Genomic DNA, 19,380 nt, shown 5'->3' on the forward strand with positions numbered 1-19,380 from the left:
TCAGAGAACTGTTTGGGGCCTAATGGTGGTGAAGGAGGAAGTGGAGTGCCTCCTGCAGTCACAGGGGTAGGTGTCAAGGGGGCGATTGGTGGGGAGGGAGGAGTGGTCAAGGTAGTCACAGAAAGCTGAAAGGGGAAGAGAAGGGAAAACGTGTAGGTAGCCGAAATGGCGGAGGAGGATATGTTGGCTGTGGAGGATGGTGGGGTAGTATGTGAGGAAAAGGTGAATTCAGTGTTTGTTGCACAGGGGGCCAGGGTTGATGTGTGGGTAGTGGAGCATTAGAACATGCATATAACATTACAGCATAGTATAGGCCTTTTGGCCATGATGTTTTACCAACCGATCGAAACCTACTAAATAAACTAAACCTTCCCTATGTTATACCCATAATCCTCTGTTTTTCTTGTATTCATGTGCCTGTCTAAAAGGCCTTTAAATGTATTACCAGGGGTGGTGGTGACACGTTCCAAGCACCCACTACTCTCTGTGTAAAATACAAATTTAACCCTGGCATCTCCCCAAAACTTACCTTTCCTCCTTATTGATATCTTCTAGTATTTACTACCATTGCCACAGGAAGAAAGGTGCTTGCTGTCCACCCTATCTACATGCCTCTCGTAATCTTGTACACTTCAAAAGTAATTGAGATAGGTATGTGAATAGAATTTTAACATTTTAAGAATTTGGGCAAGTACATGGATGGGAGAGGTGTGGAGGGCTATGGACTAGGTGCAGGTCAGTGGGATGAAGCAAAAATGTTTTAGTTCATACCAGAAGGTCTAAAGGAGTCTGTTTCTGTGTTGTAATGTTCTCTGGTTCTTGGCAAACCACTAGTTAGCCCCAGAAACACATTAGAGTTTGCCAAGAAGTATTTAAAAGACCTTGCAGAATACTGGGAAAAGGTCTTGTGGATAGATGAGACCAAGATTAACCTGCATCAGAGTGATGGCAAGGACAAAGTGTGGAGATGTAAAGGAAGTGCCCAAGATCCAAAGCATTCATCCACATCCATGAAATGTGGTGATGGTGTTATGGCCTGGGCATGTCTGGCTGCCACAGTTCCTGGTGCCCTTATCTTCATTGATGATACATCTGCTGATGGCTATAACAAGATGAATTCTGAGGTGTATAGAAACGTCTTAACTGCTCAAGATTGAGCAAATGCCTCCAAACTCATCAGACAGCATTTAATCCTACAGCAAAACAATGATCCCAGACATACTCCAGTTTCTTCTTCTTGCCTTCAGGCTCCTGAATGAGCCCTACAAGTGCTTCAAGGTACCTTGCACTGTTAGAATGGGTGCTTGACGGTCAGCAGAGATGCGATGGATCAGATGACCTTTTGCTGTGCTTTACCACTATGCTTCACTGTTTCGAATGATGCCTGGCAAAAAAAGTTGCCAAAAAACACTCAAACTTCTACAGGTGAACCGTGGAGATTATTCTGGCTGATTGCATCATTGTCTGGTATGGAGGTGACAAATGCTCAGGATAGGAAAAGACTCGAGGGTTGTTAACTCGGCCTGTGACATCATGGGCACCATACTTCGTTCCATCGAGGACATCTACAAGAAGTGGTGTCTGAAGAAGGCAGTCTCTACCCTCAAGGACTCCCACCACCCTTTCCACTCTACTACCATCAGGAGAAAAAGATACAGGAGCCTGAAGACGAGCACGCAGTGGCAAAAGGACAGCTTCTTTCCCTCTGCCATCAGTTTCCTGAATGGACAATGGACCACAAGCACTATCTCGCTTTGACATTTTCTTGCACTTTCTTTTTGAAATGTGTTTGCTCTGTGATGCTGCGGCAAGACAACAAATTTCAGCGATGTGTTCATGACAATAAATCTGATTCTGGAGGGGGAAAAAAGTGTCCATTTTGTATTATACAACTTTATTGAGCATTATACATTTTCTCAATAGTTTCTGTTAAAGGAGACCATCTTTCCAAAAATGGTTACATCAGAAAAGGCTATACCATCTTTGCAGATAAACTAGAACACAAAATGCATTTTGAATCCTGCTAAAGCAGCTTCAGCCAGAACATAAACATAAGCTATTTCATGAACACCAAATGATTCAGATCTACAAACAACTGTTAAGAACATACACTGGTAAGGCATTCGAGGTCACAGATATTAAGTATAGCTTTATTGAAAAGGACAGACATTGATTTAAATACAGATTGCACTTGCAAAATACACTTCACAATTTAAAAAAAAAGCTACTTGTTATTCTGTAGCTAATTTACTAATGCTGAACCAAAATAAAAATCCTTACAGGAACTTCAGAATAAACTGCTCATCAGGTGAATAAAAATATTTATTAAACTCCTTCCTCGAATCCATGGGCATGGTGGTCAGTTTCACCAGGACTTAATTGAAAGGCAATATCAAACTGTGTGGGGAAGAACATTCAGAATAGGGAGCCTTAGTTAGGACATGACTTAGTGTCACCACAACTTAAATACTACCCTCGAGGGTCCAATATCTCACACAGGGATTAAACAACCCATTTGAATTAAAATCTTACCTCTATGCCAATTGAGAAAAAAAAAATTTGGGTGACTGTCTGCAAGTATTAAAAGTTTTCAATCTTTTTCTTTCCACTCACATACCACCTTAAGTAAGCTCTTAACCATTGAGGACCTAATAAGGGATTACTTAAGGTGGTATTCGAGTGGGAAAGAAAGGTCAAGAACTACTGGTCTAAACAGACCCATTTAGCTTGGAAGTTTATTGCTTCCCCCTTTCTAAGCTTTCTGCCTGTGGATTTTTCATTCTGGGTACCAATCAAGGCCACATTGAACCTTTTCAAAATCATTCCACCAAAGGTTCGTGCAATAGAAATCTCTCAGCTATTAGGTCTCAGTAATCAAAACTTATTAGAGCTTAGTGTGAATTTCCCTATTTACAACAAATAAAATAGTTAAGGCAAATAATCCCATAAGCAATCAAAGCATGTACTTCAGTGAAAAATTTACTGATCACACATATTTGGAGCCACAAAATATCCATAGATAAAATAGTCTGACTCACAGATACTGACAAGATACAAAAGTACTTGCAGAGAAATGGCATTAAAAACTCCTAAGAAAATGAAAGTAGCTTTGAAGTTCTGTATATTGAAAAAAAACCTTGGCTGCTTTACTAAGCACCTGCACTCTGTCCTTTCAGTTGCCAGTTATTTTAATTCCCCTCACCATTTCCACGCAGACCGGCTGCTCTATCTATTGCCAGGGTGAGATCAAACACAAACTTGAGGAAGAGCACATCATGTTCCACCTGGGTAGGCAGAAATTCAATGATTTTGTAATTTCAAGTAACCACCCCCCAGAAACACTGTTTCAATCTGTCCTTTACCTGGTCCTACATTTCTTAGCTCATTCCAGTACTCACTTTCCTCTCACCTACTGCACCCCCCCTCCCCCAACAGTGGTCTTTTCTCCTACCTTCACTTGTCCAGTATTCGTCCCTCCCAGCCCCTTCTGCATTCGTTGCATCCTTTCAATCTCTCCTTTAAGCAAACTCAAAAATGTTGACTCCCAATTTCTCTTCGGAACTTGCTGAGTTTTCCCAACTCCTCTTTCCTTAAGATTCCAGAAACTCTGCAGTTTCATTTGTTCTCTTACTGCAGAGACGTGTTTGGCACCAACGTTTCGGTCTCAAATTTGGGAATGTTATATTTTGCTACAAAAAAAAAAGTGGGTACACAAAGCTGTTCCCTAGAGTAGCCAATTTTACCACTAGAGGTTCAATGCAAGGTGGGGAAGAAATTTAAGGTGGCAGCTTTTTCACTCAGTGTAATTGCAGATATGATATACAAGTGGGTACAAAATATGGACCAAATGTAGGCAAAATTGGTTGGCATGGACAAGGCTGTATGGCTCTAAGATTCCATTATCTTAGATATTGTATTGCAATAGATCAATAAACAGCAAACCAGAATAGTGTTCAAGCACCTAATGCACTTTGTAAATAACAGAAAACTTGGATTGAATTGTTAGTTGTGGTGACATAGTAAAACAACTGATGGAAAACTAGTTTAAAAATACATTTGAAATGTTCATCTCTCCTGAATTAAAAAAAAAACTAAAACTGCAAAAACTATACATTTTAATTCCACATCTCAACATGTTTTTAAAAAATGGCATTTATATACAATAATGAAATGAAAGTTGGCTGCAGCAGAACCCCCCCCCCCAGCCCTTGACAACTACTGTTGGCTTAACTGAATGTAGTTTTTGATGAGAATAATTTTCCCTTCCTATGTGTTTGGAAAAAAAAAATGCTATTAACAAAACCCACACTTGTTCTGTGGTATTTAACCAAGTGCTTGCAAAGCACCATTTGGAAGAGAGATTTCCTTTAGTAACAAATATATAAACAATGCACCGTTGGTACAGAAGGGAGCTGCAGTTTCAACAAGCTTAAATGGATTGTATGAAATGGTTAAAGTTTAAGACTGATCTTCAACTTTACTCAGGAAAATAACAAAATACATGGTCATTTCCCAAGACTGTGGTAACATGAAGAATGCATTGCAAGGCTCCATACATCTTAGTAGCTTAAAAGTTCAAAATCAAATCAGATTACTTTCCAAACTTGGCAACGTGGGAAGCCTAACTGCATCCCTAACTTTACAATCAATTTAAATAGAACAAGAGAACCAGCTTGACCAGAGATCGTTGCACAGAATTGGAGAGAGAGAAAAAAGCTTGTTGGTTTAACAGTGACAAATTGGAATAATGGTATTAGGATATAACCATATAACAGTTTACAGCACGGAAACAGGCCATACTAGTACTTCTCAACCAATCAAGGGTCCAAAATGCTGACTGACCATTTCTACTAATGGATGCTGCCTGACCAGCTTCTCATTGTTTGATTGCAGCAATCTTCAATATTCCTCTACTTACCAGGAGACCACCAAAGATGGCCACCAGCAGGATGGGGAAGAGTGGCTGATGAGCTAGAACCCCTTCCTGGACCATTAATTTTGTTTATTGAAGGCAACATTATTTTGAGAACATCTGCTTTTGTTTCGTTCGAGCGCTGCAGGCTGAGAAATGCTGCGATACAAGATCTGGTCCTTGATTACTGATATGGAAAACATTGCAGTGATGCGCTATTTCCAAATGGAGTCTTTTAACTGAAAAGCAAAAGATCTCTAAAGAAGTTGGTGGGATTTGTTAGGGCAGAGGAGAGTGGCATTATTAATGGCTCAGTAGATCACACAAGCTAAGTCAACTTCCTTTATCTTAAAAGATAGATAAATTCAGCAGCCAACACCCTGAAAGTGTACATTTGAAAATGCGTATTTGCTTTAAGATTTAAAATCTATGCTGTCACATCCGAGATAAACGTTTCTTGTATTCGTAGCAAACACATTACCATGTTAAAAAAGCAGTTTAATGTGCATTATACTTGCTTTGTATCCATTCAGCTGCTAAGTGTTACCTAACCCAAATCCATTTTTCTCCCCTCTGAAATTAAAAGTTATTTTGTAAGCAGAACTAATACAATCCCTTGCAAGGACAAACCCTTTTATCTACAGCTGGCATCTAGCCTTCATGTGAGGTACACACAAGTCTCTGGAATCTTGCTGCTCAAAATAAAATGAGGAATGACATCCACTTGCACGGTCTCTGGATCCAGGGTTATTCAGAGGGTGCAAATCCTATGGCTCCATTCAGCGACACCAATTGGTGGGTTAATGGCCACCTGATCCTGAAGGGTTGTGAATCCAGTCGATGATAATAAGGGTCAAGCTTCCAACCATAAATATGATGCCAATTACAAGAAAAATTGTAGCCTAAACAAAAAAACATTTCTTCTTTAAAACACAAATAATAATTGTAGATCAATACAGAATTAAAACACAATATAGAATGCAAGATTCGGCCTGCCAAGCGAGCTCTTCCATTTAATATCTTGGCTGATCTGATGATGGGCTAATCTGCCATATCCCTCAATTCCCCTACTATGTAAAAATCCATCCAACCTTGTCGTAAATACATTTACTGAGGTGGCCTCCACTGATTCAATGGGCAGTGAATTTCATAGATTCACCACCCTCTGGGAAAAGCAGTTCCTTCTCATATCCATCCTAAATCAACTACCATGAATCTTGAAGCCTTGGGCTCACCCCATGTCTGCGTGGGCTTTCCCCAGGTGCTCTGGTCTCCTCCCACCCTTCAAAACGTATCTGGAGTTGTAGGTTAATTGGGTGTAATCGGGGCTTGTGGGCCGAAAGGGCCAGTTAACGTCCTGTATGTCTAAATTTAAATTTATATCCCCTAGTTCTCGTCTTCCCCCACCAATGGGAACCACTAACCTACCTCTATCTTACTTTTGCCCTTCATTATTTTAAAATGTTTCTAGAACAGTGGTTCCCAACCTTTTTCTTTCCACTCACATACCACTTTAAGTAATCCCTATGCCATTGGTGCTCTGTGATCAGTAAGGGATTAATCAAGGTGGTGTGTGAGTGAGAAGGGAAGGTTGAGAATTACTGCTCTAGACCCAATTGTTACTGAAATATTTTGCTTGAGAAAAATGGTCATTAGCCCATTTCCTTTGGAATTATGAAACTGTGCACATAACGTCAATTAGGGACGATTAAAACAGTGGTTTTCAAACTTTTTCTTTCCACCTTTGTACCACCTTAAGCAATCTCTTACTAATCACAGGGCACCTATGGCATAGGAAATACTTAAAGTGATATATGAGTGGAAAGAAAAAGTTTGAGAACCACTGTTCCAAGATCCCCTCTCATTCTTCTAAATTCCAGCAAGTACAGTCCGAGATGACTGAAGCGCTAAGCCCCTCATCTCGGAAATCAGCCTGCTGAATCTCCTCTGCACTGCCTCCAAAGCCAGTTCCTCCTTCCTCAAGAGACCAGATCTTGGAATTTCTGTCGAGAATGTGGAACTCTGTGGTAGCAATGGTGTCATTTCATATTCAGATCATGCTGGATTAAAAGGAATGACCCTATACAGTATACTCATGTAACCGTCAAACTTTTTGGACTATTTTTTTCAGGTCAAATCGGTGCTCGTTGATTAGTAAGGTATTGCTATTGGGGATGATTAAAACAGTGGTTTTCAAACTTAATTGACTCAGTATGTGCACGGTTTCATAACTCCAAAGGAAATGAGCCACTGACAATTTTTCTCAAGCAAAATACTTCAGTAACAATTGGGTGTAGAGCAGTTATTCTCAACCTTCCCTTCCCACCCACATACCACCTCAGAGACCTCTGAGGTGCTCATAGAGCACTGATGGCAAAGGGATTACTTAAAGTGGTATGTGAGTGGAGAAAGGTTGGAACCACTGCCCTACAGAATCCATAGAAATGTTTTTTACACTAATGTTACCCGTAAATCGTAATTCCCGTATATCACTGAATGTAATGGCAATAGTAGTGAGATAAACAACCAGCAAAATTAAAATTACACCTTTAAATTACCATGTCATATGCATAGCAGCAATGAAAACAACAGCGCGTGCTTGTAGCATGTGCAGACAAAACCATGTGGTTCAAAGCATCACTATAATTGGGTAATGACAGCTCAGACCGGAGTACATTAGAAGATTCAAGAAGTAAATTAGCATAGAGTTTTAGCCTTGTCGATATATTGATACATGTAAGATGGTCTTATGAAAAATGTTTTTGTTGTTATAACTAACTACATGGATATTTTTATAAAAACTAATAAATTTCTGCTGAAACACGACACAAAAATTTTATAGTGTCTGATGGTGTCACCTGGTACAGTCTGTACTTCCCCTAGTGATGCCAGTGGGGCTGAGTGGGTTAATGGTTCAGCTCATGATTGAATGGTGGGACAGACTCAATGGGCTGAATAGACTATTTCTGCTCATAGGTCTATTAGGCAGAGATCTCTCCAATGACGAGCTGCTGTAGCCAGTTGGACTCAAGAGAAATGATCTCTTGCACCCTCAGAACACAGATCAGTCAGGCAGGCTCACCGATTAGCAAATAAACGTCTTAGAAAAGCTACATTAATTTAGTAAGGGGGTCAAAGGTCACAGGGAGCATACAGGAGAATGGAGTTGATCGGAAAAATACTTTAGCTATGATTCGGATGGTGGAGCAGACTCGACGGGCTGAATTCCCAATTCTGCTCCTATGAATTATGTTCTAATTTATTGGCAGTTGCTATATTTTATCATAATTGCATTTGCTCACCCCGATCTTTTGCATAGATCTCATCGGTTCTTTTTTTACTAGTCTGATGTAGCACGCTGAGGGGAGAATGAATATAAGCATTGTCGCTGCAGATGCTCCTACAATACAAGCACAAAACAAAAATGATGAGTGTCTGCCTACCTCGTCTTAGCCAACACACAAAACACAATCATACCCGTGACCTTACCAATGAAGCCAAAAATATCTCGAATGCTCGGAACAAATATCACTAGAAGGTTGTTTAAAATCACGAGAATCCCTGCAATTACAGTGTGTCGTATCCAGTTGAATGACCTCCCGGGAAATATCAGTTCCTGGATTGATGCACGGATCTACAGAGGTGAAGCAACATTTGAAACTTTGGATAATGCAGACAATATGAAATTAGTTGCAAACACAAAATTGCATGAAGGGACCTTTGATTCACATGACAAACCAATATGACACACAATTTCCTGATCTTAATCCCATCGATGCAATCCACCATGATTGTTTCCTGAAGAGGGCGCACAAAATCATTGAGGACCCTTTTCAACACGCACACAGCATCTTTCAGCTGCTCCCACTGGAGAAGAGATACAGGAGTATCGGAGCCAGAACAGGCAGTGAGAATGCTAAACGATTAAAGGAACTGCCTATGCTCACCATCCAAGGTTCTCATATTCATGAAATATTATTTATTTGCATATATGAATACTTGTCCAACATCTGATTTGTTTGGTTGTATGGGTGTTATGTCTAGCTGTGTGTCTGCATGTTTTGCAGCGAGGGCCAGAGAATGCTGTTTTGTTGGGTTGTACTTATGCAATCAGATGACTATAAACCTGACTTGATACGATCCAAAAGGGTTTTGCTGAAATGGTGGGAAAATTAACCCCTAGTTTCCCATCTGATGTGAACCATTTGAATGTGACAAGACCAATTTAGACATACAGCATGGTAACAGGCCATTTCGGCTCGTGAGTCCGTGCTGGCCAATTTACACCCAATTAACCTACACCCCGGATATGTTTTGAAGAGTGGGAGGAAACCAGAGCCCCTGGGGGGGTAAAACCCATGCAGACATGGGGAGAATGTACAAACTCCTTACAGACAGCATGGGATTCGAACCCAAGCACTGATCACTGGCGCTGTAACAGCGCCGCACTAATCGCTACGCCAACAGTGCCGGCCTAAATTGTCATCCAAGTTCTTATTAAAGGATATGAGTGAAAAGAAAAATATAGCTAACGCTCAAGATGTGGTAGTCACAATCCAAATTAATAAATACAAAAAAAATAATTAATTAGGGAATTATTTAAAATCGACACTGGTTGAACCCTGATTGCTGGCATTTTAATAGCGTTGTGCTAACATTAACAGTATGACAATGGTGTCCTCAACTTTGCATAATGTGATTGAACCAGGACTACCCAATTCAAGCACACTTGCTGCTGGTCAGTTTAAAGATTGACCAAGACTGGATGACCTTAGAATGGAGTTCATTCAATTGATGCATTGTGGGACACGCATTATTCCTCCGAAGATGAGCGAGAGGACTCCATCAGCTCCTTCACTTCAGTGTTGGCACCAAATGGGTGGTCAGCCTTAATGCCATTTGAGGAAACACGTTCCGCCACATATTTAAAATGGTTTATTTTACTTCATGGTTATATAATGAATAGTTAGAAATGTAATTTGGATGTGGATTTCTTGATGAGGGTTGCTCCCTTGGCATAGCTTCTTTCCCAGCAGAGCTAACCACTTGACACCATGGTCACCAACCTGGTTATTACTGTCAGGGGAGGATTTTGTGTCAATCGAAGGGTTTTTTCCCTTCCTCCCATTTATTTTTTTGCCAGATACTTCAGGCAATGTGAGACTTTCCTTATCTTTAATGGAAAATTAGTCCTGAACTAGTGCCTTGCACTCGTCTGCATTTTAGAGTCAGTCATATTTGTGTGAACCTGCACTCACAATCAGACCAGAATGGATAAGGACACACAACTTCCTTCCATAACCAACATTCAAAAATTAGGGGGGCTGTTATGACATTACAGACACTAGCTTTTTATTGGAGAGTACTAACCATTTCAATTTTTCAACTGATGGGGTAATTGTCTCCAGATTTTTAAATTTTTAAATTTAAGTTAGACATACAGCATGGTAACAGGCCACGTCGGCCCACATGTCCATGATGCATCCAGTTAACCTACACCCCTGACATGTTTCAAATGGTGGGAGGAATCCACAGCCCATGGGGAAAACTCATGCAGACATGGGGAGAATATACAAACTCTTTACAGACAGCGCGGGATTCAAACTCCGGTCCAGATCACTGGCACTGTAAAGGTGTTGTACTAACCGCGCTGCCCCAATAAACTTGTCAGCAAATCATCCTCTTTGGGTCAGAAAAAGTGGATATGCTTGTCCTGTCTCTCTTCATTAACGTTTAGTTGTTGGGTTATAATCAAAATTGGAAAAGTATGCTTCTCTAAGGAATTCCAGGCAGTCGGACATTTAATTTTAATTTACAGCCTCCAGAATGGGAAATGATTGTTAAGCCAGCACCTGTAGAAATTTAGAGGTCAGGCCCTGGCACAAGGATTTAAAAAAAATATAAACAAGAGGAATTAACAGTAATGGAAGGGTAGTTAAAAAGATGTCCACAGTTGATGAAGTCTCATATTGCTTTGGGATGGTTGAACAGAGGGTAGTGAAATCGTCTTCATTTCAATGCCATGTATTATTTTTTGCCTCCCTTTTTGCAAGACAAGCTATTTTGATCAGACAGAAAGATGCTGTCCCACCCACTCATAATCAATGGTTACACGATATGATGTCATATTTAACCGTGGAGAAAATATGTTCCACAAGTGGCTCGAATTTAAACTTTCCCAATCTTTGGGGTTCTTCTATTTAATTATTTTCACAGCCTCTAACAGGAATATTAACCAGGTTCTTTGTGCTTATTTCTACTGGCAGTTCCCCCCCCCCCCCACCTCCCATATTGTCATGGTTTAGGGTTTACATTAGTTAAATATTTCTATAATTTTTTTCCCCAATTTACCTATGAATAATACTGTTTGCACAAGAACAATTTTTTTCTCTGACATATTGTACTTGTTTGCTCTGTTATAGTCTGTATTAGATTCATGCATCATTCCTTTAAGGATGTATGAACCTGTATTATTATATAAAATAATTCAATACAAATATTGATAAAGAAAGTCTCACATTGCCTGAAGTATCTGGAAATTAAATAAAAATTATCCAGGTCACCAATACTGGATGCATGTACTTTACTGGCATGAATTTCCATTCATCCATTTACTCTCTTTCCATACCATGAAGCCAGTTTGAATTTCCAAACTTATTTTCTGAGCCTTTACATCTGACATTGGGAGCTCTGCTCTTAGCTTTGAAGGTGGGATTTCACCAATGATCGGATTGGCAGTAATAGGCCAAGTTCACATTGTTAGGATCATTGAATCTCATGTTCTGAAGCCATGAACTCAAATATGTCAACACTAAGTTTTCAGTTCCCAACAGCCACATTCTTGCTTACCGGGAAGAGCACAATGGGCACAGTTAGAATGACAGCTACGAGCACAGCCAGGCGAACAGACAAAATCAGAACATCAAAATGGAAGACTTTAGTGTAGGTATGAAGCAATTCTGTTTCAACTTGTCCTGTGAGGAAAATAAAGCACCAGCACAATTAAGTTCACTTAACTAGTGACCTACCATGGACACACAACATCTCCTCACTTGTCAGGAAGATGCAACAATGACTGCACTTCCTGAGAAGACTGAAGCGGGCAAGGCTACCGGCCACTATCATGTCAACCTTCTGCAGGAGCTCTGTGGAGAGCATTCTGGCTGGTTGCATCACAGGGTGGTATGGTTGCAGCAAAGAAATGGATCAGGGGTCCATAAGAGTGACAGAGTGGATTACTGGGTTCTTCCTCCTCTTCCCCCCCCCCCCCCCCATCAACTTGATTGACTGAGATAGTTGTCTGAAGAGGGCGTACAAAATCATTGAGGCCCCTTTCCACCCCGCACTCAGCATCTTTCAGCTGGTCCTGATGGGAAAGCGACACAGGCGTATCAGAGCCAGCTCCACCAGGATCAGCTTCTTCCCATGGGCAGTGAGAATGCTGAAAGATCAAAGGAACTGCTCACATTAACCATGTGAGACTCTCATATTTATGAAATATTATTTATTTATATGTATATTTAAATACCAGTCTGCATTCTGTATTGTCTGTCTATAGATTGGGAGATCGCTTTGCCGAGCACCAGTGAGAGAGCTCCCAGTAGCCAACCATTTCAGTTCTGTGTAACACTCCCACCTCTGTCTATGATCTTATATTCTATCCCACCAAGACCACCCACAAATTAAAGGAAAAACACCTGATTTTCCATCTGGGCACTCTCCAACCACATGGCATTAACATCAACTTTTCTGGTTTCTGCTAACCTGCTCTACTCTTCCCTCTCCCCTCCCCTTTTCCAGTTCTCCTCCCTCCCCCTCTTTTCACCCAGCCATTCCGGCTCCCCTTGAGCACTGCTGTCCCCTCCCTCCCTTCTCCACCCATCACCTCCTGCCTTTGCCACCACACCTCCACCCTTACACTGTTGCTCGGACGCCTGCCGACATTTTTCCGTGCCTTGTTGAAGGGAAATGGCAGTTATGTATTTTTACCTTTGTTACTTAAAGTTCATTGTTTGACCAGCTGAGTTTCTCCAGCTTTGTGTGTTTTTAATATGTGTGTATGTCTAGTTTTGTGTCTGCGTGTTTCTCACCGAGGACCAGAAAACACTGTTTCATCAGGTTGTATTTGCACAATCAGATGACAATAAACTTGTCTTGACTTGAACTAGCTCTGCAAGTGGAAGGCCCAAACATTCAAACTTTATATCTGACATTGAATTGACTGGACAACCAAAAGAAAAACATCACCACCTTTCCATTGTGCAACAATAATATTTGGATTGTCAATCTTAACATAGCAGATTTTAATCTCAGGCACACCTTGCATTTTGACTCACCAAGAAAGGTCAGGTAGCCAAAAAGAGCTGCAAGCAGGTACATGATAAACATCGCAGTAATCGACACATTGGAGACGTGCTGCATTTTCTTTTGTGATCGACTGAAAAATAAACAAAATTTCTCTCTATTCTCTAGAAACTGAGTCATGGAATGAAAGATAGGTTCCTGGTAAAGGAAAATAACTATATCTTGGTGGAAAGCCAAAATATAAATTTTGAAGGCTTGGCATATCAGTGAAATTGACCATAAGTGGAATTAACTTCCTCAATGGGAGGTGCAGAGAAAACTAATGAAGATGTTGCTAATTCTGTAAAATTATAGGGATGAGGAAATACTGACTAGGCTTTTTTTGAAAGAGATGAGAGATTAGATTATGGAACAAAAACTACAAAAGGTTTACATAGGATGAACAAGAATGATTTTCCCTTGTCGAAGAGGTCTATAACTAGGCTGTACAGGTTGATAGTTATTGGTGAAAGGAAGAGAGGGGAACCAAGAAAAAATAAATTCACTCACCAAGAAGTGAAGACTAGGTGGATTCAGAAAGTACTTCCATATTTCCAGAGCTTAGAAAATGGCTATGGGGTCTATGCTGACTGACAGAGCAGTCACATTCATCCAAGCTCCCCTGTTGCCTATTAAGGCAAGATTTTCCATCCAAAAATCAATGGTGGCACTGCCAGAGCAGACCTAGGAGAGCAGGGAGCACTGTGCTGTAGAGTCCTACTGCCTGGTGATGATCCCGATGCCTTCATACAGGCTTTACCGATCTGTTAAAGTTGCTGACGGATTTTTAAAAATCCTCCAACCACTGACGTCTGTGCCCAAGATTGCAGTGCCTGCACTGGGCAGCTTGGCATGAGGGGTAGATTTTGGGGGAGCAGCGCAGAAGCTGAGAGAATACCCCTCATTGAGAAAAGCAGCTTGGGAGATAGCCCCACAGGGAAGGCGACCATTGCAGTAGACCAGCGAGGTGCTCAGCGGACAAAGGATTCACAGAGGCTGTGGGCTGCTCTCACCTTGCTGTCGAAGGACTCACACAGACTACGGGAGACTGGCTCATGGTATCAGAACCGGGATTTGAGAGGGCGCTGAGGGCAAGGGCCTGAAAACTTTCTTATTGTATTGAAGGATTAGATCTGGAGCTCAGGAGGCCAATAGTTGAAACAGAAGTCTGTGTAGCTATAGGGACTGTGGGAGCATTGGAGGCAAATCTACAGCCACTCAGTGTCAGTGAAGGGACTCTCTCTGGATTTTCTTTCTCTTGTTAGGGGGAGTCGGGCAATACTCATGGCAACTCTTGGTCTGAATAATGTCAGGCAGAAGTTGAAGTATTACATTTTTTTTGTATAATTACGTGAACATAAAAGTAATCTTGAAACCATGAACCATATTCCATCTCTCATCCACACATGAGGATAGTTTCTGTGGACAATTAACCTACCAACCCATTTTGAGATGTGGGAGGAATCCCATGCAGTCCAAGGGGGATCATGCTGACGTGATACAGGTAGCATTCTGAATCGTGCTATCTATCAGCCAACTTGGATGAGCATTTAAAGAGCCATTACCCACGGGGCTACAGTACAATAGTGGGATTAATATGGAGTCCACTTTTGACCAACACGAACATTAAAAATAAATGGTGGCCGTTCAAATTATAAAGCACATGAACAAAAGAACTCCCTCAGGACCTTCACCTGCCTTTAATTTTTTTTTGTGCTTTCTCAAGAAACATCTTTAAAATGACGGCAAGTCGTAATGTTAAAAAGATCCACACCAAGTCCTTACTCTTTAAGCTCACGGTAGATTGGAAGTACTTCTGGGTGACACACAAACGCAAAGGCCAAGATGGGAATGGTGTAGGCAGTCTACAAAAGGAAAGAAAACCTCATCAAACAGTGAGCCAGCGCACAATGCAGTTTCTCCTTCAGTACTTTTGAACTCTGCATACAGTACCTGGGAGTTGAATATGAAGTATTTTGGTTTGCACATGTCATCTTCATAATGTGAGTCATGGCCAAATCCATTGGTGTAAATGTGGGAATCACCCACGTCCATGGTGGTGTGTCCATTGACATGGGGCATCATGAGGTTTAAGTCGTGATCAGTAGATTTGTTGAGCACCGTTGAATGCATTGTTACCACATGTCCTGTAGTGTTTGGCAGAAATGTCAGATTTCCTGTGTAGTGACCAAATGCAGGCAAAGAGCAGGGGATCTCAGATTTTTTGTATATTACCTGGAAGAAAATTTCAGTAGTTTTATTATGGAAACAATGGTGAGGACAAAATAAAATACAGTACATATATAACTAAGATGTAGGACAATCATTCATACCACAAGACAGGAGAAAACAAATTATTCCAGAGTCAACTCACTAGCCAACTATTTCAAATCTGCACCCCACCCTCATGTCTGCTCATGGCCATATGCATTGGCACCTGATAATTTGAGGAAACCCAATATTCCAACTGGGCACTTTCCAACCGGATGACATTAACATCAATTTCTCCAGTTTACGTTAGATCCCTTCCTGTCTTCCCCATTACTCGGTCTCCTTTCCTCCAACTCTCCACCCTCTTCCCGCTCCATTCACAGAGCCATCCCCCTCCCCTATCACCTCAGCATTTTTTCCTCTTGTTCCCTCCCACCCATATCCACCTATGGCCTCTTGTCCTTCCCGTCTTCCCCATTACTCGGTCTCCTTTCCTCCAACTCTCCACCCTCTTCCCGCTCCATTCACAGAGCCATCCCCCTCCCCTATCACCTCAGCATTTTTTCCTCTTGTTCCCTCCCACCCATATCCACCTATGGCCTCTTGTCCTTCCCGTCTTCCCCATTACTCGGTCTCCTTTCCTCCAACTCTCCACCCTCTTCCCGCTCCATTCACAGAGCCATCCCCCTCCCCTATCACCTCAGCATTTTTTCCTCTTGTTCCCTCCCACCCATATCCACCTACGGCCTCTTGTCCTTTGCTCCTCCCCTGACTCTCCCTGCATCATTTTTTAGTTACGCACCTACCTTCTTTTGGCTCATACCTTGAGGCCCGAAACATTGGTTATGTTTTTTTTTAAAATAATCTTTGCTACACAAGGAACTCTATGACTTGCTGAGTTTCTCCAGGACTTTTGGGTAAACTACGATCACTGCTTCTGCAGACTTTCTTGTTTAAGTTATGCCAAGCATCTGAATATGTTGGACTGTGCTGCATGGTTGGTGTAACAGCACTGTCTGTAAGGAGTTTGTACGTTCTCCCCATGTCTGTGTGGGTTTTCCCCAGGGGCTCCGGTTTCCTCTCACCGTTCGAAACGTACAGGGGTGTAAGTTAATCAGGTGTAAATTGGGAGGCATGGACTCATGGGCTGTTACCGTGCTGTATGTTTAAATTTTTTAAAAAACTTAAAAATGTATGTGCTCATGGCCATCTGGCAGGTCTGTAAGGAGCGATCAGATAGGTGCAGTGCACATGTTCTGCCTCAGTGCATTGCAAGTCAGGAATGTGTTGGAGATCAGACATGAATTCACCTGCAGGAAATGCCAAAGGCCATTGGGGCAGACTGTCAGCAGGGAACCTGGCCCCTCAAATGCTGTCTGGTTGCCACTGGCAGACTGCAATACTTCGCAGAATGGTCATGGCAGTGACGTCAAGAATACATTGAGGGTCATGCAATCACGACAATTTAGTGCAGGGCGGCACAGTGAGCATAACACTGTTACAGCACCAGCGATTGGGGATCAAATCTGGCGCGGTCTGTACGTTCTCCCTGTGTCTGCATGGTTTTCCTTCAAGTGCTCCCATTTCCTTCCACCCCTTAAAATAAATGTACCAGGGTTGAAGGGTGAAATTAGACGGCACAGGCTCGTGGGCCAAAAGGCCTGTTACCTTGCTGTATGTCAATATAAAATTGCAGAGCTGAAATTCCGAATGTGTACGGTCTAGCCGAAGGAATATTACAACAAACTGGTGTAAAGAACGACCACTTTCTTTTGCACGTCATCTTTAACCACAGAGTTAAGAGCAATAGGGTGTTCTGCAGTTCATATTACCTTTACCAACTCTGCCCAACAGTTTTCTGCTCAGCCTGGTACAAACAAGGAGCTGATAAGAAAGTCACAGCGTAACCCATCCCATCAGAAATAGCAAATGGTCACCGTTTTTAATCACTGGACATTTCCTTGCGTTTGATGCTCAGAAATGTACGGATGAATTTGGACCATCTGGTGGATAAAGCCCACTTCTGAAATCAAGATCTCTGACACATATAATTGCCAGTCTGCATTCTAACACAAAACATGCCTGTTGTAACAACAGTTGTAATGTAGCCTGACCATACTTACAACACCAACAAAAAAGACCATACAAGCAAGGGAAAATCCACTTGTGTATCCAAGGTACCCTGTTCAGAAGGGAAAAAAAGCTATTGGTTATTTAGTTTTATTATCATACAATAAGCATATATTGAGCAAACATTATAGAATTTAGAAACACTATTTAATTTTTCATCAACATTTAATGAAAAATATATTGTATTTTTTTTTCAAGTGACTTAAATAAATTGTTACATGTCTCTTCTTCTCTTTGGCTTGGCTTCGCGGACGAAGATTTATGGAGGGGTAAAAAGTCCACGTCAGCTGCAGGCTCGTTTGTGGCTGACAAGTCCGATGCGGGACAGGCAGACACGATTGCAGCGGTTGCAGGGGAAAATTGGTTGGTTGGGGTTGGGTGTTGGGTTTTTGGGTTTTTCCTCCTTTGCCTTTTGTCAGTGAAAATTGTTACATGTAATTACAGTAAAACCCCTGGTAAAACAGAATTCTGTTGACACCGTGGTTAAATGAAAAAACAAAAGCTGGAGAAATTCAGCATTTATGTAGCAAAAGTGAAGAAACACCACCAACGTTGCGGGCTTGAGCCCTTCATCGAGGTGCGGAGGAACACGAGAGATTTTTGTTTGGACATCTCTCGTGTTCGCCCACACCTTGATGAAGGGCAGAAGCCTGCAACGTTCGTGGTGTTTCTTCACCTTTGCTACATAAAGGGACTGTTTGACCGACCTGCTGAGTTTCTCCAGTTGCTCGAGATTGTGTGTTGTGCGATTGGCAAACAAACCACTAGAGGGCACCAATTTTCAACTTTTGTATTTTACACCTATTTATTTTCTGTAATTCTTTTTGCCAGTTGCTTGATAGCTTTCCCTAAAATTTATTCCCACCATTGGGTTCAATTGCTCTCCGGATAGGCAACCTACTGGATTCCCAATTATACTTTTTATTCACCATCTTCTGCTGAGAGTATCCAATTAGCCAATCTCCACAAACAGAAACACCCAATCCCCTCTTACTCATCATGGTATAGATATCTGCGGGATCACTCCTCAGCCATCTTTTATCAGTGGGAATGTGATATGGTCTGCTAATCTTGAAATCTACGCTGGTGATAATTATTTTCACCAAGAAAATTATCCACAAAATTAAATGTATACAGCAAAACTCCTGATATCTGGAATTCAAGACACAGGCAGCCTCAATCAACTGGCAAAAAAAAAATAATAATAGGTTAAAAAAAATACACGTTTAAAATCTTAAAAGTAAATGTTCTCAAGTATCACATTTTGATGAAGATGGGAGCAAATATTCAGCCAGTGGAGTGACTTGGTTGGGCTTTGCTCATAGCTGCTGTTTGAATAAAGTTGTGTGAAATGGTAATGGTGTCACCCAGGATGAAAAGCTGGTCGATGCCGCTCACCATTGGGGTAACTCTCAAAGTGTCTCCTTATCCCTGCTTAGCAAGTCGACTCGCTTAGCAAGTCGACTCGGTCAGAGGCTTTACCGGTAAACTTTTGGTGGGGGGGGGGAGGTTAATTATATATAATGTTATAGTTTGCCTTTCGGGCAGCTTTGTGGAGGGGAAGGAACCTCCAGATGCAGCGATGGTTAAATGTTTTAATGAAATGTGACTGAAAATCAAGTAAAATGCTTTAAGGTTTACAGGCAGTCCCCAGGTTATGAACGAGTTCCGTTACCTGGGTCTGTCCACAAGCAGAATTTGTATGCAAGATGGAACAGGTGCTTTCAGTTCTTATTTAGCATTCGTGAGATAAGATTATGCACACGTTCATAAGTGCGAGTTGT

The 19,380-nt window shown here is 41.5% G+C and overlaps 1 protein-coding gene and 1 long non-coding RNA gene across 8 annotated transcripts in view; one reads left to right on the forward strand and one right to left on the reverse strand.

Moving 5' to 3' along the window:
* Positions 1-19,380, forward strand: part of LOC138746178 (uncharacterized) — a 145,478-nt gene that overhangs the window by 114,570 nt on the left and 11,528 nt on the right. The gene's annotated exons all lie outside the window — the stretch shown is intronic.
* The window catches only part of LOC138746175 (sodium-coupled neutral amino acid transporter 4-like), a 72,416-nt gene continuing 54,909 nt past the window's right edge, over positions 1,874-19,380 (reverse strand). For all 7 annotated transcript variants that reach the window (XM_069904145.1, XM_069904144.1, XM_069904147.1 and 4 more), the window contains 8 exons: positions 17,590-17,648; positions 15,209-15,490; positions 15,041-15,120; positions 13,249-13,349; positions 11,762-11,886; positions 8,402-8,546; positions 8,215-8,312; positions 1,874-5,814 (listed from right to left, as the gene is read on the reverse strand). In XM_069904145.1, the coding sequence (XP_069760246.1) occupies positions 5,713-5,814; positions 8,215-8,312; positions 8,402-8,546; positions 11,762-11,886; positions 13,249-13,349; positions 15,041-15,120; positions 15,209-15,490; positions 17,590-17,648 (992 nt within the window). In that variant the 3' untranslated portion in view covers positions 1,874-5,712. The remainder of the gene's footprint in view (positions 5,815-8,214; positions 8,313-8,401; positions 8,547-11,761; positions 11,887-13,248; positions 13,350-15,040; positions 15,121-15,208; positions 15,491-17,589; positions 17,649-19,380) is intronic.

The sequence above is a fragment of the Narcine bancroftii genome, chromosome 11, assembly GCF_036971445.1.
Source record: "Narcine bancroftii isolate sNarBan1 chromosome 11, sNarBan1.hap1, whole genome shotgun sequence".
Classification (NCBI taxonomy): Eukaryota; Metazoa; Chordata; class Chondrichthyes; order Torpediniformes; family Narcinidae; genus Narcine; species Narcine bancroftii.